The sequence below is a fragment of the Haplochromis burtoni genome, unplaced genomic scaffold, assembly GCF_018398535.1.
Source record: "Haplochromis burtoni strain Fernald_Lab_line unplaced genomic scaffold, NCSU_Asbu1 Contig_446, whole genome shotgun sequence".
Taxonomy (NCBI): domain Eukaryota; kingdom Metazoa; phylum Chordata; class Actinopteri; order Cichliformes; family Cichlidae; genus Haplochromis; species Haplochromis burtoni.
Genome location: NW_024582807.1, coordinates 192925 through 217852, shown reverse-complemented (window position 1 = coordinate 217852; position 24928 = coordinate 192925). Strand labels below are relative to the sequence as shown.

The 24928-nt window shown below is 40.5% G+C and overlaps 2 protein-coding genes across 2 annotated transcripts; one reads left to right on the top strand and one right to left on the bottom strand.

Moving 5' to 3' along the window:
- Positions 1–4087: 4087 nt before the first annotated feature.
- Positions 4088–9805, top strand: oprd1b (opioid receptor, delta 1b). Its single transcript, XM_005945187.3, has 3 exons — positions 4088–4704; positions 6023–6378; positions 6556–9805. Exons 1-3 carry the CDS (start codon positions 4493–4495, stop codon positions 7083–7085), a joined length of 1098 nt encoding a protein of 365 aa, XP_005945249.1. The 5' UTR covers positions 4088–4492; the 3' UTR covers positions 7086–9805.
- Positions 9806–16395: 6590 nt separating this feature from the next.
- Positions 16396–24440, bottom strand: rcc1 (regulator of chromosome condensation 1). Its single transcript, XM_005945186.3, has 10 exons — positions 24334–24440; positions 23029–23125; positions 22519–22706; positions 22227–22406; positions 20816–20912; positions 20594–20716; positions 20314–20454; positions 20090–20209; positions 19848–20000; positions 16396–17753 (listed from the first exon to the last, which is right to left on the bottom strand). Exons 2-10 carry the CDS (start codon positions 23105–23107, stop codon positions 17578–17580), a joined length of 1257 nt encoding a protein of 418 aa, XP_005945248.1. The 5' UTR covers positions 23108–23125; positions 24334–24440; the 3' UTR covers positions 16396–17577.
- Between the last annotated feature and the right edge of the window lie 488 nt (positions 24441–24928).

Sequence of the window (24928 nt, the reverse complement as noted above, 5' to 3'; positions counted from 1 at the left end):
CTTCTTGGATATGAAAATGAGTTCACTGTGCACAAATTACCTCCACAGTCACCAGAAATCAATCCAACAGACTACCTTTGGGATGATTTGAGAGATTCCAAGATAACAACTCTGCAGCACGTGTCGGACGCTATCCCGGCAATATGGACCAATGTTGTTGCTGAGCAATGTTTCCAGAACCCTGTAATTAAAACAGGTCTAAAGGCAAAAGGAGGTTTAATCAGGTAGTAACACAAGGTGTAACTAACAAAATGTCCTTTAATCTTACAGCTAAGACAGAGCACGAGTAATTGCTTCCACTGTCCTTCAGCTCTGACAGATTCAGAACGTACAGCTAAATGATAATATTATTTAAAAAAGCCTCCATATATTTTCTTTTTAGTTTCTCATCCATGTAATAACAGAAGAGAAACTCACAACGTGAGGAAATAAAATGTCAAGCCATGTACTTTATTCTCTGACCTTTAAGAAGTTAAAGTATTCTGGCTCACATCAGAACTGCTGTTGCGTGCACGAAACAGGGGACTAATTCCACACAATACAATGTGAAAATGCAATGTATAGACACTGAAAAGTTAATCTATTTAAAATTATTCATTAAAACTAAACAATCTGTTGGGAGCTGACAGGAGTCTGCCTGTCTTATGCAATCATTATGAAATCAAATATGCAACATCATCGTTGTATGTTTATGCAAAAACTCAACAACGAGTTCACTTTCATTTGCCCGTACTCTGTATTCCCTGCTATGAATGGGTTCAGGAAAGCAGCATAATGTTTCCCAAGGTTTCCATTGGGCTGATGAGTGATGCGGGTAATCACACTGCCTGTACACACTAATCATGAGTGATTCTCCCCGAGGAGTGAGGAGAATATAAACAAGAGCAACAGCAGCATTTTGTTCCTGCTGGTGACTCTATGTCCAGGCCCATTTCTGTCTCCTTTGCAGCATATTTCCACCAGTTATAACAACTGTCTACAGAGAAACATGCATCTCAACGTGCACACTCTTTGATTATAGGAAGCACCTGCACAGAACTAACACACTACAGTATTTTTAGTCCTATTCATTAACAGAGTAGATAGTCCTCCAAAGTAACCTCTGTGGCATACATTGTTCTCCCACCCAGAAATTAAATGGAGTGAGTTTTGTTTCTGAACTGCTGAGTAAGTCATTTAATGCTGGTGGGATGTGCTGTCCCACTTGAACTATTGTTTTTGAGATTGATTGCTGTGATCATGGCCGCCAGAAGTGTGTAAGTATATAAGCTAGATATACACAGAGCCCTCAGCAGAGCTTGTGGGCTGAATTTAATGAAATGTTTGAAGGAAAATGTCTGTGTGACAGTAACTGTGACCTCTCCACCTACGCGCCTCCTTCCTATCAGCTTACGCTCACTTTTGAGGCACTTTTATATCAGCACATGACACTTTAGCACGGTACTCTGTTGAGAATGACGAAGCTGTAGTGCTTTCAAACTTGTTTATACGAGCCATTTAATCATAAAGGTTGGGCATGAAAATAAAGATTGTGCAGAATTACTCATTTTTAATATACAGCACAAAAATACCACAAGATAACTATCCCACAATGCAATTCTCTTCATTGACGTTAAAATGGTCATTACAGCCACCAAGAAACGTAGGAGGCCTAGTTATGGTGCAGGTGCCACTGGCAGTGCAGAACCAGGCCAACGAGATGGTTGACCCTCCCCGAGCCTGGAATTGCCAGAGGTGTCTTCCTGTTAAAAGGGCGTTTTTCCTTCCCACTGTTGCCAAGTGGTTGCTCATAGGGGTTTGTCTGATTGTTGGTGTTTTCTCTGCATGATTGTGGGGTCTTTACCTTGTAATAATAAGCACCTTGAGGCAACTGTTGTTGTGAATTGGTTCCATGTAAATTGAACTGAATTGGAATGCAGTGGTGTGAGTCTTAGCATATATCAGCATATATCTGTGACAGCATTTTGTGTTAATATTTCCCAGTTAGCATCTTTCTGCTTCTGCTCAATTATACTTTGGATGCAAACATTTTACTTTCTGTTTGTTTAAAACCTTAAGTTACTTTTCATATTTTAATATATTAGTCTAATAATCATTTTTCCACATTATTATAGATAAAGTTGCACCACATAATAAAGATTATTCAAATGATCTGTAACAGCAACATATATTTTAAAAATCCCAGAAAAGCACCTGTTCGATACTCTCAGCTTACATTTTCCAGGGTTTGAGAACTGAATGTTTTTTAGCCTTATGTTGCAGGAATTGGTTCAAGTTTCATGGGAAGGAATGAAAATAGTGAGGAAGCCTTAGTGTGACTCTTGTGTCAGAAGCCTAACTTTGGTCCCAGCAGTTTTTGTTTTTGCCACCTGCACTACTAAATTGAATTGTGCAGCTGTGTTAGACAGAGTATGTCAGTTTTAAAGAGTACAAAAAAGACAATGGGAAATCTCACAGAGATTTTAAAGGAAAAGAACAGCAAGTTAGAAAATGATGGAAAAGTAAAGGATCACTAAAAGTCAGAATCAACAGACATTTGACTGAACATCAGAAATGTTAACCAGGCTGCTCTCAAGGAACAGTCCTCCTCACCAGACTTCATAGCACTTAAACCAAAACACTGAACAACTGGCAGATCAGTCCAATACAAAACACAAGCTTGTGAAATCTAAAAAGGCTCATTTCTCAGGGAGACACAAATAGTCTATTTCAAAGACACTGCAAAAGTGTTACCTGCTACGACTTACCAGAGATTATGGCTCTTCCATTAACTGGAGGTGATGGTTTGATCATTGCCTGTCTGTATGGCAGAGTTTCCATGGGCAAGATACTGAAAACCTAACATGTTCTCCAGCATGTCCATTAGTATGTAATAGGACAAATGCTGTATGTATAGCACAAACACACTGTGTGAATGTTCCTAGTAAGTAAGCACTAAATAAATGCAGTCCATTTACCATTTAAATGCTGCCCGTTCACTGCTTTGTGCTGCGATGATGGCTGTTCCTTAAAGGTCAGTCTGCAGAGTGCATCGATTATTGCAATTTTAATACAGCCACAGGAGAATCTGTATCTGTGCATGTTCAAAAAAAACCCCCACATGTTAGAGAAAGACTCAAATGCATGACACATTCAATTTCAGGAGCCATAAAGCATTGCATGCTGCAGCCTGTTTGTAATGGTTTTTGATGTCCAGGTTAATGGAAAGGCAGCTACAGATAAATGAATGCTTTCATTAAAATTGGAAAAAGATGTCTGCTTGGCACTCTCAGAAAAAGAGTAATGAAGGACCTATGATCTGCTGCCAGCTGTACATGTTAGGGTGTAAAGCTTCAGTAAATCTAATGTTAGTAAACAAATTAAATGTTCTAATAAGTAAAAACACAACAGTGATACAGTGATATACAGGGACAAGAAAGGCTTCATCACATTTATATTACTAAAAAATGGCCCCCACTTATTAAATATTCACCCAGAGTAAATACACAGTTCTCAAATGGAGGCGCATATGTATTTGTAGGCTTGCGTCAGTGTGTTTGCTCATATAGCTGTGATCAGTACTGTGAGGGTCATAAGCCGGTAATTTGGGACATTAGGGTTTTACAACTTAGACTCTTTAAACATTTGCAACCCATCGCTAAACAGTTATTGACTGATCTGCCATAACTAGGATGGATGACAGGAACAGCAGGAGAACCACAGGTTTACAGAGCGTGTTTGGCAAGATCTATTTAGGCAAAATTACTAAATTAGGGTGCAAAGGTCACTGATAGGATTCATGAGTGAAATGATAAACTGGTTTAACCATTAAAAAACAGTTAACATAATTGAGTTGTTAATAAAGCTGGTGATCTGGTGTCGTTTTTAACATCGGCTGACTGCCTCATTTTACCCTAATACATCATTAATGTGTAAAGTTCTTAAAGTGTTTCACTTGGCAGCGTGTTTTTTCTTTCAAAAATATCAAAATCAATAAAAAGTTATCAAAGTATCACTTAAGATCTGCAGACTTCCATGGGGTTTTCACAACGACCTCCCAAAGGCGGTTCCAAATCACATGACTTCATTTGTAATTCCCTAACATCCACGCACTTGCTGCTATGCAGTAATGCTATCAAAAGCAAGCTAAATGTTTCCCTGGTGCTGTCAGGTGGTAACGTGATGGTGACCGCCCGGTGAGAAGAGTCAGGCTGTAGAACATGTTATGGCATCTTGGTTATGACTGGCAATCGTCTGATGATGAAGCATTTTTAATTCACGCGTTCTGAAAAAAAGTCTCTTTAGGCAAGGTAAGAACTTGTCAGGGAAACGGTCTGCTTGTTCTTTGTGCGCCAGTGCGCAGAGACGCACGCGCCACTCACACGCGGGCGGGCGAGACGCAGAGGCACAGCTCTCACATCCTCCGAGCGCCCGATGACTTAATTTGTCGCACAGTTTTCGTGCGCTCGTACTTCTCGAATTATTGCGCTCTGTTCGCACCTGGATCCCCGCAATGGAGTTTTCCACTCTTCTCCCGGACTATTTCTACTCGGTCTCAGTAACTCCTTTCAATGTTACGCGCTCTGAGGATCTGCTTTCCATTCCTGGCAACGAGACCAACAAGGACAGAAGACTTGTCATCCACGTTTGCATCACGGCTCTCTACTCTCTCGTCTGCGTGGTGGGACTGGTGGGAAACGTGCTTGTAATGTACGGGGTGGTCAGGTAAGAAGGACACGCTATTCAGATAACGATAACCCAAAGGGAATGTGTTGAAAGGAAGACAAAATAATTTACTTGCTCGACACGTTTTAAAAGGTGAAAAGCGACACACTCATGCACAAATGACAGAAACCCCAATATGGATAGGATAAATATGTTTTTATGTGATCAGGGTTTATTTTAAATGACCATAAAGTACTCTGTATGTTACGTATTAAAATATAGCAGAACAATTTCACATATTTCTATTCGAGGGAAATCCATTTTCACTCTCGTACTTTATTTGTGATGGTCCCCTTTGTAACTGCCCACAGTGCCAGTTGCGCCTGAGAGCCGCTCTCCATCACACCCACCCACACACAACACACACACACACACACACACACACACACACACACACACACACACACACACACACACACACACACACACACACACCTCCCACATGTAAGAAGAGGATGGAGCGTAATCTACAGTTTAGCCCTGAAATTATTTAATTGCACCAATTATTCCTGTAAGAGAGTGGGGTTGTAAATTGAGATGATAAACCAAAGCTCAACCTTAAAAAGCGATACTGTGTCGATATGATGTATTCTCGATTTTGGGGATTTCTTTTTTAATTTTTGAAAAAGAAATGAAGAAAACTTTAAATATATCACTCACACTCCCAGGCAAAGCAGTTACGCACATGATGAGATCAGTGTGCTGTAATACAAAGATGTCTTTATACCTGGGAATAAGATGTGTCTCCCACAATCCTTTCAGAGTCTGATATTTTACAGCAAAACACTTCAGAAACATAATTTAATCAAATGTGACCCACAGAGTGTCATGTTGTGGGCTGATGTGGAGCAATCCATATTAAAAGAGCCAGGCAAATGTTAAGCTGGCACTCAGAAAAAAAACACACACACACACACAAAATAATTTTAATCTAAAATCAAGTAGGAGTTTGGAGGGCTTTGAGCTACAATCAATTCATTACATGGAAATGTGTTTTAATGGAGGCTCCAGAGAAGCTGACGAGCTGCTGTGCATTTAGTGTATCGCTCTAATGACATTATGCGCCTAAAAAAATCTTATTTATTTAGAGGAAATAGCAGATTATTGGTTTTATGGTTAAATGAATTAAATAAAACTTTGTAACTTTTAAAATTTTAATGGAAGTCGTGAGTCAGCCACACGAGACATCCTCTTTGTGTTATAGCAACAGCCAGACCTTGGGAAGAAATCCAGTCTCCTCCAGCTGACAATTGTTCCCATCCGCTGTGTGTCACAATCTGTTTAAAGTGTGCTCTGCACTTTTCTTCCCACCAAACAGGTACACGAAGATGAAGACAGCCACAAACATTTACATCTTCAACTTGGCTCTGGCCGACGCTCTCGCCACCAGCACCCTTCCTTTCCAGAGCGCCAAGTACCTGATGAGCACGTGGCCGTTTGGGGAGCTCCTGTGTAAAGTGGTGATAGCCATTGACTACTACAACATGTTCACCAGCATCTTCACGCTCACCATGATGAGCGTGGATCGCTACATCGCTGTGTGTCATCCGGTCAAGGCCCTGGACTTCCGCACGCCCGCCAAAGCCAAGCTTATCAACGTCGCCATCTGGATCCTCTCCTCTGCTATCGGAGTCCCCGTGATGATCATGGCTGTTACCAAGGTGACAGAAGAAGGTGAGGGAATTTTCATTGCTGCTGTTAAAAAAAAAAGAGGCGCTGGAAAATACTATTGCTCTGTGAAAACATACTGGCTGTTTAAAAGGAAAAATAAAACAGACTTTTGAGTTGTGTTATTAATTTCAGTTAGCCTCTCCTTCTTTTATTAAACTTGCAACTGTTTTACCTCCTCAGGAGTCACTTTGTGCTCTCTTGGATTTCCTGAACCGGAAAGGTACTGGGACACGGTGACAAAAATCTGTGTATTCATTTTTGCCTTCGTGGTGCCCGTCCTGGTCATCACCGTTTGCTATGGGCTGATGATCCTGCGTCTTAAGAGTGTCCGTCTGCTTTCTGGCTCCAAAGAGAAGGACAAGAACCTGCGGCGGATCACCCGGATGGTCCTGGTTGTCGTGGCGGTTTTCATAATCTGCTGGACTCCCATTCACATCTTCGTCATTGTCAAGACCGCTGTGAAAATTGACCACAAGAATCTCCTGACCATGGCCTGCTGGCATATTTGCATAGCTCTGGGCTACACCAACAGCAGTCTGAACCCTGTGCTGTATGCCTTGATGGATGAGAACTTCAAAAGGTGCTTCAGGGATTTCTGCCTGCCCTATCGCTCCCGCCCGGAGCAGAGCAGCTTCTCCAGAGTCCGCAACAGCACGCGGGAGCCCGCGTCCGTTTGTGCCCCTGCGCCGACAGCGAAGCCGCCCGCCTGACTAGGTATGGATCAGCTGGGTGGGAGAGCAGTGCATGATGACCTCCAGACTGAAGTCACGCAGTTCTCCACCACAGGAGTCTGAATTTAAACATGCAGGCTTCTGAGCTGCTGTTTAAATGAATGATTGATTGTTTTTGAAACTTTTATGTGTCACAAGGTTTTGGGGTGGGGGGTTCTTTCAGGACAATCACAAACATCCCCGTGTGTCCCTGTGTATGATAATATGTATTTAAAAATGCATATAAATTACTGCAGTGTGTAAAAAAAATACACACCAATAATGCACCTATCTCAACAGTAATTGCGCACTGGGAAGCCGACAAGCTGACTTTTAGCTTTAACTATGTTTGTTGGATTTCACATCCATATTAGGTAAACAATGGGAGTCATTGCACCATATGTGCTCAGTCCATAAATTAGCAGGATATCAAGAAGGACGTTGATCCTAAGCATACAGACATTGCCAGCAAGGTGTCTTTTTATGGCCAAACGGTGGCGATTGTGTGATTGGCCGAGTCAGTCAGCTGACCACAATCAAAAAGATCATATGTTTTCCTTACTGAAAACCAGACTGACTGATGATGCCAGTCGTTGCTGGCAGAGCAAACACTGCTGTCTCCTCACATGTGTGGAGCACAGACTTTCACTGATTTACAGACAAATATCAGACCCGGGGACTTTATTGATTGCCGCTTGTTATTCATCTAACACTAAAATTGTGGGATCGTTTCATAAAAGGGCTACCAATCTGTTAATCTTACACACAAACCGGTTTCACCCTGAAGGTTGATTTGATAAAGCTCTTTCAAAGCTGGTGACCGTTTTAGCCAATGTGCACTCTGCCACTTTAGCTGGCCATGTCATCAGAGTGAGGTAGAGGTTCCTTTTTGTTTGGCATTTTTGTTGGAAGTCTAAAAAGTGTCTCAACAACTGTTCAGAATGTGCACTAGTTTTCTAACATCTTATTTTTTCATTTACAAATGTTTATTCTTGCAATTTAACAATTAGAAATTGCATGTTTATTCTCTTTCGTTAGCTCTGTTAGCTAGTAAAACCTCCACTATCTTATTGCTGTTGAGCTGAGTGATAATTCTCCGTGGGCTGGTCACTAAAAGCAGATTCTTTCATGTCAACACGTTTAAAAACTCACTAATATCATGAATGTAAGGTTGAGGCTTTATTTGCTTTCTGTCGGTGATATTTGAACTAGCAGATGTTTCACATAAGGAAAGATGCCGGTTAAAGAGATATCAAAAAACATGAAAATACTGCCTTCGTGAATAAGCAGCGATGACTGTTTGGCTGACTCTATGTTTCCGCTCCTGTAGCAGTTAGGCAATAACCAAAAAGCTGTTCAGCTGGCAGATGGGTGACAAGCTGAAGGGGACAATGTAAATGCAGTGGAAATGCTGTTTCAAGTCAGCGATAGATCACTAAATAGCCTCAAATTGACCTGGAGGAAAATCTGAATTAGATCAAATGCATTAGTGGGCAGGAAGAATCTTCCTAAACATATTAAACCTAATGGACAATTTTCCAGTGATGATTGCTGGACATTTACACAAGAGAAAGAATTCAAATTGATGCCTCTCGTTTTGATAGTGCAGCAATGTAGTGTTGCTTTGGCAGTATTGTGTATATACACGAGTACGAACTGTGTCAGATCTGTACATAATATCACAGTGTAATGATATTTTTTAGTATTTTGATTGTGATTTATTTTATTTCAGTGTGCAGTTTAGCTGTCGTACCATCGAGTCAAATCTGATATAACTATATACACATAGTTAAAATGTGAGGAGAAGTATTCCAGATCTTGAAAGGAAATAGGTCTCTGTCTCCTGTCTGGACAATCTCTAACTGGGTTTTTTTATAGGCACAGTAAAAATGTCCTGCAGTGTGGATGATAGTATTTTCAGCTGAATGAAAGTAAGTAATGCCTTTTTCAACTTGTGTTTCTGTGTTTTTGCAGACAGATGTTTGACTGTCTGTGCTTGATCTTTAAAATCTGTTTATATTCTGCAGTATCTAAAGTACTTTAATGTGCATATGTAATAACTGCTTTTGTTTTTGGAAAAAAAAGAAGCCCCACTGTCATACAGACTAGTATAAGTTGTATCTTGGACTTTTATTTTGAAATATTGTTGATTATCATCACTGTTTCAATAAAACATCCACCTGTGTGTGATCATTATTACAGATCCTGTTAAAAATTACTGACACTGTGGAAGTTTCACATGTGATCTCTTGGTTGGATTGAGTGTAATGAGCAGGCAATGCAGATGGGACATAGTGTCATCTGGTTGCCTGAGCGTAGGGCGTTGGGGTAGGCACAACACATTTAAAGTCCATCTTTAAATTAAGCACAATTTGAAATAAGTGTGGAGTAATTCTGTGATCTTTGCATGAATGGAAGGCTGAGGTTGGTAATCCCCTATACAGCACTGTGCAAAAGTCTCGAGACACCACTCACTTCTTTATATTTTGCTAGGAAAATGGGAAATTTATTGGGAAAATTGTATGGGATATGTATTGAAACACACGTGAACATTTGCGGTTATTTGTTCTGTTCTGTGAAAATTAATTGTTCCCACTGATGCAAATTACGATTTCATGCAGTGAAGTCATAACAACAACCGGTTAAAACTGGTTTGTTGTCTGGATTTTGATATTTATCTACCTTTTTATATTTATTTAGGTTAACAGTCTAATCATATTCTGATTGTTAAAAATAATCTGCTTTTCTTGTCACATAATAAAAAGGCATACAATTCTGTATTCGCACAAGTTATACACTTCAAATGTAAATGAAGCTGTAATACACTGATTACAAATCATTTAGCTGCACCTGATTATATAATGACTGTAGCTTTTGTATGTCTGTATATCTCCTCCTAGACAAGTGGACCAATTTTGATGAAACTTTGCTCAAAGACTACTAACTTCTGCATTTTATAGAAATTCCACAATCAAATTTATTTGTACATTTGACAGCTCAATCCTGCACCAAATGAAACTGAACGCCAGCATTCACTCTGGAATATCAGATAAGAACAGTGTGTCAGTTCAAACACATTTCTGAAAGACTTTGTTTATGTGGGATATTTATTCGATAGCTATATCAACAAGCCTCTCCACAGCCTACCTTTCAGCTGGTTTGAATGCTGTCCTTTTGCAGGGGCAGCATATGAAGCGTGGTTTGTTCACAGTGGTAACACCTGGTGTGCAGTGGGAAATGGACTGGTTCTTATATAGTTTTTATTCTGCACTATACTGACGCATTCACCAACTTATACAAGCACTTTTATATAGTTTATATGGTTTTAGTTTCATGTACTTTTGAAAACTAAACATTTCACTTACAGGCTACCACGGCTAATGCTGCAATGCATTCTGGGTAGCTAGTTCAAATGGGTTGCACTCAGAATCCTGAATTGAAGAATTCAGAAGAAACTTCTACCATCAGTTTTGCTCATCTTCAAAGCCACAGCACTGATGACAGATCCACAATGTGTGAATTCATGTCCAGTGCTCTTACATTCAGTCAGCTGGCTACAGCGGCCGTCTATGCCTTCAAATTACATTCTGGTTTCTACAAGTCCTGCTTAAAAACCAGAGTTTATGTTCCTAACTTGTATTTCTTTTCAGAGACCTTTGCATTCTTAAGCTCTTAACCGCTGCTCCATCTCAAAGCAGCCTTTCCAATATGTCCCATGACGTAATGCGTCATTCGGTTATGTCGCAGAGACTTTCATTTCAATGGAAATGCTAGATGCTTGGTCAGCCTAATGAAAGCATATTAGAGAGTGGGAAGCACACCAAGAAATATTTCTGGAAGAGAAAAGAGGTAATGAAACACACATGGGTACTGAAGACACCAGTTCAGTATTCAGTATCTACAGGCACTTTGATCAAACACAGTAAAACAATCACAGACAAATGCATAGAAGATTTACCCAAACACCACCTACAGCCACACACAGAATCCAAAGTGGAAGACACACTGGCATTTTTAAGCCTGCTTGAGTGGATTCTGTAAAAAGAATCACACCTGCTGAGGGTCTGGGACATCGTTTTATTACAATGAAACATCTTCCCAAGGACCCTGCAGTAGATTGCTATGTGGAGTCATCCCGCATGAGCATGAAAGTGTGCCCACTCCTCAGTCCAGAAAATGAAATCGAAAACTTTGTTACCTGAAGTGAAATCATAAAAAACAGAAAACAAAGCAGTCGAGAATCTAGACTCTCATCCACTTTTGACAACCGTGCGATTGCAGCTGAAATTCAAAGAAACCGACAAAATAGAGCAGCTGCACGCAACAGGATCAGCCCGCATTTAGAAGGCTTGCATAGCATGCAGAAGATGACATGTCTTGGGGTAAAAAGGTCAAACCACTCCCTGCAGATAAATCAGATCAGCAGAGGCTGGGTGGCAAACCTGGGATAATCCCCCCAAAAATCTGGTAGAATCCAGTGATTCTAGCATGGAAAGTACAAGTACCTGTACAAGTACAGACAGCAGAGAAGGAACGGTCAATAGAGATCCTGCTAAACGTCGGATGTCATTACAGAAAGGGGTCAAAAACTTTTTCCTAAGGCTGTTTGGCTTTTCTTCAAAAATTGAAAAAACTTAACTTCTTTACCATCAACCCTCCCCAACCGGTCATGGCAGATGGCCTGGTTCTGTCACAGGTTTCTTCCTGTTAAAAGGGAGTTTTTTCCTGTCCACTGTTGCCAAAGTGCTTGCTCACAGGGGATCATCAGATTGTTGGGGTTTCTTTCTTATATTGTGGGGTCTTTACAGTATAAAACGCCTTGAAGCAACTGTTTTTTGTTAATTTTTTAAAATGTAAAAAATAAAATGTAATCAAGTCTTACTTTCAAGGTGTTTTTTGTTTTGTCACTGGTGTCACTGTCTCTGGGTCTGCCACTTTTTGATAAGTGTTAGCCTGATCTCCTTCAAACTTGAATTGATCAGGACCCTAGTAGCTCCAGAGTTGAATTTGAGGTGACTGGAAATACAGTATACGAAGCAAATACTGAGTTTGAAAGTCGAAATTTGACAAGATTTATTCTTCAACACACCCTGAACGTCATTTCTTTAAGCAGTCTTCAGGAATAGTTCTCCAGGCTTCTTGAAGGACATTCAGAGCTCTTCTTGGGATGTTTGCTGCCTTTTGCTCTGATCTCTGTTAAGGGCGTCTTACACTGCTTCACTAATACTGAGGTCGAGGCTTCGGGGAGGCACATCCATGATTTGATGGTGGTCCATTGTGCGTTTTTCTATCCAGATAAATTCTTACTGCAGTGAGTTTGGGATCACTGTCATGCTGAAAATGTAAGCGTCTGATATTGCAGGATGTATCAAATCCAGATCTGATGAAACTTTTCTGCGTTCATAATTCCATCAATCTTGACAAGATCTGTCTCTCTGCTCTTGTTTCAGGTTTTTGCTGGATTTTTTTCCTTTTTCTTAAGGACATGACTTTCAGATACTGTTCATATGCTGTAGACAGTTGTTTAGCCCTACCCTTTCTTCTTTTGTCCTCCATTTGTCTCGTTTCAATTTGGCAGAGTTTTTTGGGGGGGGGAAATACTATTTTATAGCTGTCGAACTGTGTTTTATTCTGCATTTTTAAATAGATTTAACTAAAGAAACGGGAACAAATGATCTGTTTTTGTGACATGTGGCTAGTAACACAGAGGCTAATGATGCTATTTAGAGTTTGTTCTGTTATCTCTGTGATGTGTAGACACAACGCTGGTTCATCCCTTTAGTTAGGTGCCTTTCTATGTTTCAGTGATTCATAGGTCAGTGTTAAATCTTGTTAAGTAAACAAACAACTAGTTTAACTCACAACCCACAACTTAATGTCTTCTGCAGAGCCTCTTTGGCTCTATAGCAAATCAAAATTAAAGAAATAACGTGTCCTTGTGATTGATAATGTGCTAATGTTGTGCTGGCTCTAGCGATGTGTTTTTAATTATATTTTATTTTTTAATTTTATTTACTCGACTAACTGGTACTCATCTTGGAGAATACAAGGACAGGACGAATTGCGCCGCAGTGCATTCAAAACAATTAAGACTCTCGCTGAGCAACTGCCTGAGAAGAAAACACTACAGACACGTTTAACACTTAAGTGACACATGCTTGCAGCGAACGTCAGCTAGGCTTGGGGAAGATGAGGCGAACACAACAGCATCTTGGCCATATATATTTATTTATTGTGGCTGATGGACTGTGTGTTCAAATGTTCATTTTTTTAAAGACTGATAAGATTCTCTGCCCAGAATGACTGATGATGTCTTAGAAAAAAGAAACCGTCAGGCTCTCTGCTGAAAGTTGAAATATGTCACTCAAACGCCTGGAGTGAGAAATGTTCAGTCTTGATGTCTCAGACGGTCCTGTGTATTACATCACAGTGCTAACAAAGAGAGACCAGACACATCTGTGATTGGGAGAGTGAAGGAGAGCAGAGCTTGCTGAAGATTTCTTTGAAACTTCACTAGAAGCGTGCTCCTTCTGACAGTTACATGGCTCTGCCTGCACGTTCGCTGTTTAAAAGACAAAGCATTAAAAAAATATAAAGAATTTAGTTAAATACATTTGTCTGGCTTCTGACGTGACTGCATGCTCACCCCTCAAGCACCCAGATTTACAGCACTGCCACAACTGTGACATTTGCTTAATTTTTTCATTGTTTCACATTTTCTATAAGACAAGTACAGTCAAACACTGAGATGCTGTGGTCTAGCTGCAGAGTGACACACGCTTAATGAAGTGCTTTGGTGTCTTAACCCTCGCTCACGGCGGCTCATATGCTCAACAGAATGGAGAACAGAGAAAATCTCACTGAAGCATTCACAACAGCGCTGCATTGTGTGTGTCCCTGCTCATATCGCTTTGCTGGGAGCAAAAGCTCAGATTTGTTGTTTGGCTTAATAAAAGACAATCATCTTGTTTGGGAGACTGGGATAAATACACAACTTGAGCTCTATTATATCGCGATGATGCAGTCATGTAAATCTTTCAGTATAAAAAACATAACAGACATCTCTGCATGGCTGACAGCGTGTTTTCACTTTATAATCTCATCTAGGCTGACAATGCAGAACTGGGCAGAATATGAGCCATCTCTCTCTCTCTTTCTTTTTTTAAAGAAACTGTTAAATGTCTCGGTTTAAACATCAGATAGTTTTTGTGTGGTATAGTGAATAAAATCTGGATTTATGGGATTTCCAAATCAATGCATTATGTTTTTATTTACATTTTACACAGTGGTTTGTATATAAGTCATTGAGTCAGGGACCTATCCTATATAGGAGGCCTGGCTGGATGGTGTAGGTACTAGAATGAAGAGGATACAGTCGTGAAACTTTACAAGCAACCAGTTCAGGTCAGAATAACAGTTTAAAGATGTGGTTTGAGCCTTAATTACTCAATTCCGTCACGAGACTGTCTCAGTTTCCCTCTTCCCTGCTGTCAGTTAGCTGCTGTCCATGAAGGTGACTTAAACCCAGTGCTAAACACAGTCCATAAGACAGATATATCACATCTTGTTGAAGTGATGCGTTGCATACAATTGTGCTTTGCTAGTGTTTAATGTGTTGTGTTATCCTATCGGGACAACACGTCTTTTAAAAAAAGCATTATTTTCAAAAGATGTTGCCTTCTTTTAAGCCTCTGCACGGCTCTTGATTCACTGCTGTGGGCCTCAGGAGATCCCCTCAAACCAGCGGATGAGCAGTTCAACCTATCAAGGCAGTCACTAATAACTCCTAGCATGGATCACAGAGGACGGAGGACCAGCAGCTTAACAGCAAGAGAGTCATTTATTCACTAATAAGATCTGATTTCGGTTCGCCAGCGCACATGCTCTCAGGCATGTTTTCTCCAAGTGAGACTCTCCTCCTATTAAAGCCTGACACCAAACAACATCCTAACATGAACCATGAGCCTGCTTAAAGACAATATCAGCACCTACTAAATGTAGTCTCTTTCCACTTGCTAAATGCAAGTCATTAAGCAGTGCATCTTTAAAATGCTTTAAGTTGAATAAAAACACACATCAGTGTGAAGTGTGCCGTTTGGTCGATATCAGTGTTTCTGAGGCTGCTCCTTCTCCTGTCTACATTTAACCTGCCTAAACACACATTCAGATGCATATTATCCAAACTGTGTTAATTCTATATGAGGCAGAAATTCGATATAAAGACGGATTGATTTGGACAACTGCTTCCTGCTGCACGCATTTAACAGATTCTTACCAGCAAATGAAAGAAACTCGGAGAAAAGCCTCTCCAAAGAATTCAAGTCATCAGCCCACTTTGGATTTTCATGATTAGGTCACACTTGAGAAATAGCACTCAAGACTTTATGAAATAGCATGTTAATTAAAAAAAAGCAGCAGGGTAACTCAAGAGCTGCTACATCCCAGATTGATGCAGAGCTACATGATGCTAAATTTGTGATGTTTTCATCTTTTTTTTTTTCACGTGATGCTGCTCATGAAGAGTCTGTCAGAGGTGTGTAGTCTAAAGCCCTGCAGAGAGTGGTACCCAAATATGAGCTTATGAGAGACGTATGTAGATCTCCGAGTGACTGTGCACGTGTGCAGGTGTGTGAGAGTAGCTGTTCTCCTCTTTGATTTGTGAAATGAAGAGGATCAGAGCCAAAAGTGAAAGGAACTAATGGCAGGATGTCACTGCCGACTTCCTGTGTGAATGTGAGTCTTTGTGCTGAGAAGCTTTTGGACTATAATAAGATGAATGCTTCAGTATGTGGAAAGCTGATAAAAGCATCAATCCTTGACATCTCCTGGCAACCTTTCCAAACTCTGCAGATTCAATCTCTAACATTTAGTCCACTGATGCCCTGAAGGTGCATCAAAGGAACACTATATTTATTACAGAATCAAGGATCTTTATGTGATCTACACTGGAGGTTCTTTAACAAGTAAAATAAATAAATAATTAATGGTTATTTAATTAGAAATAACAATACACACAGAATAAATGTTTCAGGTCTTACATTGGATTAACGAAGTAAGGAAACATTAGTGATATTGATGCAGAACTGCAATGCTTTGTTCACCCACAGGGACTTTATTAGCTACACGTGTCCGTCTCCTTAATGCAAATATCTACCGTAATCAGCCAATTACTTGGCAGCAACAAGGGGAAGATGACCTCAAGTTGAAACCAAACATTAGAATGAGGGAGAAAAGTGATTTAAGTGACTTCCCGCACAAATATAAACTTTACAGAGAATGGTCTGAAAAACAAAAACAAAAAAATCTATCCTATGAGCAGCAGTTCTCGGGGAAAAAATACCTTGATGAAGTCAGAGGAGAAAGGCCAGACTGCTACAAGGTGATAGAAAGGCAACAGTAACTCGTAGCGACATGAAAACATAGATCCATCCTGCCTTGTATCATCAATTCAGGCTGCTGGTGGTGCTGTAATGGTGTGGGGAACATTTTATATCGCGTATCCATCTGCTGAAGACTGCTTGAGTTCACTGTACTTGAATGGCCTCCACAGTCACCAGATCTCAATCCAGTAAAGCAACATTGGGATGCATTGGAAAAGCAAGATTCTCATCATGAATGTACAATTTATAAATCTGCAGTAACTGTGTGATGCTGTCATGTCAACATGGACTAAAATCTCTTAGCAATGTTTCCTTCATTGTGTTGCACGAGTATTCAACAATAAACAGCTCAGTGAGTGGGCCTCTATTTGCCTTTTCTGTAGCACAAACACACACACGCACACAGACAAATGTTCTTTTTACAGTTAAAGAAAAGCAGCAAGGGTTTACTATCAAAAAGCTGTAACCAGGATCTTATTAATACACAGTAAATGAAATGAAGTAAATGTGTCTTGTATTTTCCTTAAAAAAGAAATCAGCTTTATTTTTCAGACAGGAAATGCAACAAAATACAGGATACAGTATGATGTGTTACCAAATGTCCAAACAGTTACAACAAATTTGTGTGCACTGGGTAGAACGAACAGTAGTCGCACATGTTAAACTCACCAGGCGTACAGGTCCTGTCTGACAAAGATCTAATCTACTTATTGCTTTAATGAAAACATTAAAAAGACAATTTATATTTCCTTAAACATCCTGCACTGCCGTTTCCTTTATGTACATGCACAGTCATAAACATCACATATAACATCTTAGAGTCATACAAATGACCAGATGAAAAGACTTTAAAGGACTGTCAAAAACTAGCTTTAAAAAAAATAGTCTTTCATTTGTCATGATCTACCAAAAACATCACAACACATTCCCCAATGCCAAGGGCACAGGAGCTTCCATAAAAGAGGACAAACCTCACCTCTCCCCTCTATCACGCACGTCTCACACTCCCTCGGCTCAGCATAGGAAGTCACATTCATCAACACCCTTCCCCTGATTTAGGCACCCTGGCCCCACCTTGAAGCGCCCCCTTCACTCTCTGTCAGTGCAGGACATCAGCTCTCCTGCTTGTCTTTGACCAAAAGGACGGTGTGCTGCCCTCCACTGGAGGCCATCAGTACTTCACGGTTCTCCAGCTGTTTGCCTGTCATCTTCACAGGACTCCACTCATCATCTTCCTCTCCAGTGCCAAGCTGCAGGTTGGTGCCCATGCCCCAGGCATACACAGATCCTGGAGTAGGAAAAAGTGACAGTTAAGGAGAGCGAGCAACCTTTTATTCTCTAAGGGTGTCGACTGTGTGAAAACCCAGGAGTGAAAGTTTAGTACTTGTTGCACTGTGAGTGATGGCTCTGATAAGAATCCTGCTTCACAATTTTGTGTCAGACAGTCAGTCACACATTTACTGAAGACTTTTTTTCCATATCTAAAAACTGTCTAACCATTAAAGAATAAGTTTGGACACATTATTGAATGTTTTTTTTTTCATTATTTTATATAGATACAAACTGAAGACATCAAATATATGAGGCAAGATATATAGAATTATTTTGCAAAGAAAAAATTGATAAATAATTCTAAATATGTTTTATATTTCAGATTCCTCAAAGTAGCCACTTTTTGCTTTGTTAACAGTGTTGCAAACTCTTGGCCTTCTCTCAATGAGCTTCATGATGTAGTCACCTGAAATGGTTTTTACTTTACAGTTGTGCCTTGTCAGGGTTCATTTCTGAAATTTCTTGCTTTCTTAACAGAGTTGGGACCATCAGTTGTGTTGTGCAGAAGTCAGGTTGGTACACAGCTGACAGCCCTATTTGGCAACTGTTAGAATTCATGTTATGGCAAGAACCAATCAGCTAAATAAAGAGAAACGACAGTCCATCATTACTTTAAGAACTAAAGGTCAGTCAGTCCAGAAAATTGCAAAAACTCTAAATGTGTCCCCAAAGTCCAGTCGCAAAAACCATCAAGAACTATAACAAAACTGGTTCATATAAGGTCCGTCCCAGGAAAGGAAGACCAAGAGTCACCTCTGCTGCCGAGGATAAATTCATCCGAGTCAGCAGCCTCAGAAACCGCAAGTTAACAGCACTTCAGATTAGAGCCCAGATAAATGCCACACAGAGTTCCAGTAGCAGACACATCTCTACATCAACTGTTCAGAGGAGACGAATCAGGCCTTTATGGTCAAATAGCTGCTAAGAAACCACGACTAAGCAAAAACAACAAGAAACACAAGGAATGGACATTAGACCAGTGGAAATCTGTGCTTTGTGTCTGATGAGTCCAAATTGAGATCTTTGCTTCCACCCGTTGTGTCTTTGTGTGATGTAGAAAAGGTGAACGGATGGTGTCTACATGTAGGGTTCCCAACGATGGTGTGGGGGTGCTTTGCTGGTGACACTGTTTGGAATTTATTCAAAACTGAACCAGCATGGCTACCACAGCACCCTGCAGCCACATGCCATCCCATCCAGTTTGCGATCAGTTGGACCCAAATTATTCTTCAACAGGACAATGACCGAAAACACACCTCCAGGCTGTGTAAGGGCTATTTGACCAAGAAGGAGAGTGATGGAGTGCTGCATCAGATGGCCTGGCCTCCACAGTCACCTGACCTAAACCCAACCAAGATGGTTTGGGATGAGATGGATGGCAGGGTGAAGGCAAAAGTGCCAACAAGCGCTCAGCATCTCTATGAACTCCTTCAATACTGTTGAAGGAGACTGTTCAAGGTGACTACCTCATGAAGCTCATAGAGAGAACGCCAAGAGTGTCCAAAGCAGTAATCAAAGCAAAGGGTGGCTATTCTGAAGAATCTCAAATACAAAACATGTTGAGTTACTTCACACTTTTTTGTTTCCTACATAATTCCATGTGTTCATTCATAGTTTTCATGCCTTGAGTGAGACTCTTCAATATAAATAGTCATGAAAATAAAGAAAAACCATTAAATAAGAAGGTGTGCGCAGATGTGACTGATAGTGTAAGTTACAACTGGTAGTTAACGTACAGTAATAGCTTCAAGTACCCCTACAAAACAAGGTTAACTGTGATCTCCTGCTAATAAACCTCACATTACTTTCTCTTCATGCCTAAAGTTGGATTAAACTTGCTGCTATCTCACTGTCACCAGCAGCAATGTCTAAACAAACAGGAAATGCGGGGTCATGTGTTTGTAAGATAAATTTAAAGCTAGGACGATTTAGGGCAAAGTATAGTGTCTCGTTGCACTTCAATGCTTCAGAAGAAAATAATAACAAAAAAAAAGGCTGCAAACAGACTCAGTTGTTTTACTCTTCCCATCCTGATTGCCTTGGTTCTCACCTTCTCTGGTAACTGCATAGCTGACAGACGCCCCGCACGACACTCCTTTAGCCAGCTCTATCCCCATCACAGGTGTGGGCTCGCTCTTCTCTTCAGCCCCTTCTCCCAGACCAAGACGACCATACTCTGCTCTTCCCAGGCTATATACCTGCCCTGAAAGACAAGAGTCCAACACTCCAGCTGACTTGAGTGCTAACAGATGATGCGTAACATCTGCCTGCAATTACACACAGCCAGCTTACCTTCAGCATCAAGGCAAAGTGTGTGATGCTGTCCTCCAGAGAAGTCTACCCAGGCGGTGGTCGAGTTCTTGAAACATGTAAGCTTTACAGGGACAAAACACATCTTGGTGCTTTTGGTGCCTAAAAAGATTCATTTGAAATGATACAGTCACTGTCGCAGTCACAAATAGTACATGGCAGTAGAGTTTACAAAGGATAACGCAGGAGTGACGAGTCACACTGACCCAGCTGGTGATAGTTTGAGAGGCCAAATCCATACACATGGCCCTCCTTTGACACAGCAAAGGTGACGTACGCTCCACAGAAGGCGTCAACGAAGTGAACTTTACCTTTCACTTTTACCATCTGTGGAACCAGCAGCCGCTCTGAGATCACAAAAATAAACAGGAGTGATGTATAGAACATTAAAGACAGTATAAAAAAGAAACATTTATGTAATCAGATATTAACATAAATCTACAGTTTTTGATCCACCAAAAAACAGAAAAGGTGTGTGCTACGTACCAAGGCCTTTCCTGCCTCCTCTGTTTGAAAAGTGTTCAGGCACTCTTCCCAGCTGCCCCTGCTCAGCTGAGCCAGACGTGTATAGATTTCCTTCCAGCGTCACCATTACCACGTGATCATTACCTAGTAAAGAAATCAGTTACACAAATATCCCAGTTAGAAACTCATTTATAGTGCACACATAGTAACATAAAGCACTAAACAAAAACCTTTTCTTTTTACCTGAAACTATTTTAACAAAGTGTTCTGTTAAAGGGACTTTAACTGGTAGAGCACACGTTTTCATCGGCTCCAGAAGACCAATAACTCCATTATTATCCTAAGAAAACAGGGTAATATGCAGACAACATGTTAGACAGTCAAAACATTAAATAAATTTCAAAAGTCTTTTCCCTACATTGTGTAGAATTACAAGAAGATTATGATTTTATTCATTAAAATTAAATGCTTTCTGATTCCACTGCATACATACTAGGGCTGGGCCATATCATACCGTTCGCGGTAATACCGGTATAATGTCAGGCAACGATAAGAAAATGAAATATGGCGATAGAGTATGGGTAAAACACGCATGCGCAGTGCCTTTGTTTTCATACGCACACGGCGGAAAAAGCATTGCAGCGACGGAGAATGAGAGCGAAAGCAGATCGTTGAATGAAACGATGAACCTGGACTGGTTTGTAAAAATGCTGCAGCTTCAGTGGTGTGGAACTGGTGTAGCTTTCGTCCGTCAGATACACAACAAAGCACTATTTTTGGTAGCGCATGCTAGCGGGCCGTCGTTATTACCGTGTTGTTTGGAAAATACGGCGCACTTAAAATCAATCCTTTGATTTTTCTGAAAGTCGACAGAGCCCCTTATAATCCCGTGTGCCTTATGTATGAACTCTGGTTGTGTTTACTGACCTCGAAACGATTTTATGTACACGGCGCTCGAAAATCTGTCAAATGTTTCAGTACGACTTTGCTAAGCTACGAAGCCGCACCGCTTGATGGACTGTCGGAGCATTACGGTTATCGTGGGTGGAGCCTCGCGGAGTGATACGTACTGTGCTTCAACATAATATTACCGTATTGTGTGTGTATAAGCTCTTTTTAGGTTTTGTGGATATTATACATGGTTGTGCTCAGGATATGTCGGCCAGTTTCCACTGCAAACGCCTTTTGGTTAAACTGTCAGCGAGGAATTTGCATTTGCACTGTTACATTTTTATATAACTTTAATGCACATAAAAAACAGCTGCTTGTTTAAGTGAAAATACATTGATGGTTTGTTTTTTGCACTAATAAAGTTGTGGAGTTGTAAAGTATTTTGTCTCGTGTCAATTAAATCGGCAGTTATATCGTTATCGCAAATTTTCAAATGTATATCGTGATAAATATTTTCGGTCATATCGCCCTGCTCTAATACATACTACAATATACTAAAATAGTTTTTATACATTCATTTTACAGCGTTAATAAATGTTTAGGAACAACATTTAGGGTTTGGATAATAATATAGTGCTGAAGGAAAAATGATTTGAAACCTTTGAACAAAAACAATTACATAGAAAGTAATGGAAGGGTGATAAAAATAGTTGCTGAGACAGCACACAGGACCAGACTGCTCCCTAACTAGCAGTTCACTAACCCTGAAAGAGCCCCAGATGTACACCGATCCATCCTCTGTGAGTGCAGCTGTGTGGCTGTCCCCTGCCGATACCTGGACCACCTTCTCATTCAGCGTCACCTTTCCCGGGATCATCTCAGACCCCTCCTCTGATGTGTCCCGACCAAGAGCCCCTTCGTCATTACAGCCAAACGTATAAATCTAAACAAAGAAAACAGTTTACATGAGAAACTAAGAAGCTCTTTGTTAAACGCTACAAAGAGGTTGCCATTACATTTTTTTGAAGTGAGAAATAAGACAGATGTTTGCTTACATTTCCAGTTTCGCCGAGGCACACGGTGTGCATGCCTCCAGCTGTCACCTGAACAATTTTCTCTGGCAGGGACAGAAGTGCTGGCTTCTTCCTTTCAATGACATCTTCCCCTAAACCCAACTGTCCAACATCACCTTGGCCCAAAACAACAACCTGCCCCGCCTCTTTGAAATGACTCCTGTGTGAAACTGAAACACATATACAACCAGTTTCATAGTGAGCACTGAATTTTATTGGTTTGATGGAAAACACATGGAAAATGATGAAATTAGTAAAAAGTTAGTAAAAACACTGACAATGCAGTGTGATACACTTGGGAGTCAAAAGCCTTCCTTTCACATATGTCCATAATACTTGCCTAACAGAAATATCTTACTTCAGCAAACTCAAATAGAAGTGGTGTACATGTTTAATAAATGCAATGCCACTTTTTAGCTGGACTATCAGTTGTTCAAACTGAATCTGGTTACCCCTTTATAAACTCCTGTTTTGAAAAGGGAAGTGACTTACCTTTCACCTTTTTGGAGTCTTTATCATCTTCCACAATAGCAGCAGACTTTCTCTTGGTGGTTGTCTTTTTGGCAGGCATGATAGCAACACTTTTGGACTTTAAGAAAATATAAGGTTGTGTGTAAATTGGGTAAGTTTCTTAACTAAATGGATAATGTGAGTTAAACAGTACAACAAAGTAATTTAAAGTACGCTAGAATTCTTACACCACACAAAATAAAAGAAACAAAAAAGCTAAACAGGATAGTTATTAGATACCACAAATGTCTCAAATTTACAAGGCAAGGCAGATAATTAAGTACATGAACAGCCGACATTTAACCTACAAGTCATTTGCATGTCTACCCTGGGGATGAGTAAAGTATACATCCATCTCTCTATATTACTTACCGATACTCATGATGAGTATTTTAATTGCAGACAGAAAAGCAACGTGGACCACAATAACAAAACACTAGTGTAACCTGGAGAAAACCAGGCTACACTAGTATGATCTCTCTAAATACAAAAGCGTTTATAGACCACAATCACCCTCAAACCAGAGTCCAGACCACAGTGGTCCTGACTCTTAGACAGCACTACAGACTAGCCAGCAGACCAACATAATACACAAAAAGCCTTTTGTTGTTGTTCTAAGACTGCCCAGCAGTTCTTAGGGTTCAACAGCTGTCGGAGCCTAACTTCAATGGTTCTTTCACCCCACAAACAGCTGCGCTTCAGTCACCCCTGCTTCTCATGCTGATAAGAGACCACTGCCCACAAAAATAAGGACACGTGGTACAGTTTGAAATGAGAGTCAGTTTTAGCTTTTGGTCCCCACTATAGATCGTACGACAGACGCTGGGATTTCATAAGGAAGTGCTTGGATAGTGCTATCATCTCCTTTACAGCGCTGGACAGTTTAAATTAAGCTGCGTGATCTAACGCTGGCAGTGCCCATGTGCCCTTGCTAACATTCAGTTAACTTGGCTGCTGAACGAGTTGTATGTGGTGTAAAACATTGACTGTAAATGATCGTGTCACAACGAGCAACGAACACAGCGAGAAAGCAAGATAGTAAATATAAGTTGTTACAGCTTAACCAAAGTTAGTTGGCCGGCATTGAAAGTAAAGCTTTTCAGCCAAATGCCGGCTAACTGTTTGCTAGCCAATGCTAGCTGGCTAGCTAGGGTGTTAGCGTGACATTGAATGAATGAAACCGAGAAACATAATTTAACAATGTAACTGCGTGCGATTCAGTGGTGCAGTATTTCTCGATACTTGTTTAATCCGTCTGTGAAGTGTAGGAGGTGATAATTAACTGACCTGTGAAATGTTGAAGAGTGCAGTTTGAAGTGAACGTGCACAGCCTGGTTCCCGGTCTCGAGACGTGCAACGTTACGTTCTGTGGAACCTTTGGAACGCCCGCCTCCTTAAAGAGACAGTAACACTCAGAGCCACAGGAAGATGGACACAAACAGATGTTTACATGTATATATGTCTATCTATCTATGATAAAGTGCATCCGGCGAAGCCATGTATCTGCGTAAATTAAGTAATACTTGGTGCTGGAGGAAGTACTCCTATCATCTTTCTCAGAACTGGGACAGGTAGCTCTGGTGAATGAATCGGGCTACAGATCAGTTATAAATGTAAAAGTACTAACGTCTGGTGGAACACTCAGTTTTTATTATAACCAAAGATATGAGAGTATTTTCTACTCCTCCTTCTTCTTATTTTGGCTGTTTCCTTTAGGGGTCGCCACAGCAGATCATCTGGCTCCATCTCACCCTCAGTACCTCAAGTACTTCAAAAAGTGCAGAATTTAGGTAAAGGTACACGTCGATAGCTGTAATAGGGCAGTGTATTATTGTTAACAAACAAAAACACCCAACAACAACAATGTAAAAGTAGTGGTATT

Bases quoted from the DNA above. Each gene is read 5' to 3' on its own strand.
- oprd1b (XM_005945187.3), top strand. From the start codon at position 4,493: ATGGAGTTTTCCACTCTTCTCCCGGACTATTTCTACTCGGTCTCAGTA. The intron at 4,705-6,022 runs GTAAGAAGGACA...CCCACCAAACAG, and splicing joins GTAATGTACGGGGTGGTCAG to GTACACGAAGATGAAGACAG. The intron at 6,379-6,555 runs GTGAGGGAATTT...TTACCTCCTCAG, and splicing joins TACCAAGGTGACAGAAGAAG to GAGTCACTTTGTGCTCTCTT.
- rcc1 (XM_005945186.3), bottom strand. From the start codon at position 23,107: ATGCCTGCCAAAAAGACAACCACCAAGAGAAAGTCTGCTGCTATTGTG. The intron at 20,455-20,593 runs GTACGTAGCACA...TTGTGATCTCAG, and splicing joins AGGAGGCAGGAAAGGCCTTG to AGCGGCTGCTGGTTCCACAG. The intron at 17,754-19,847 runs GTGAGAACCAAG...TTCCTACTCCAG, and splicing joins CTATGCAGTTACCAGAGAAG to GATCTGTGTATGCCTGGGGC.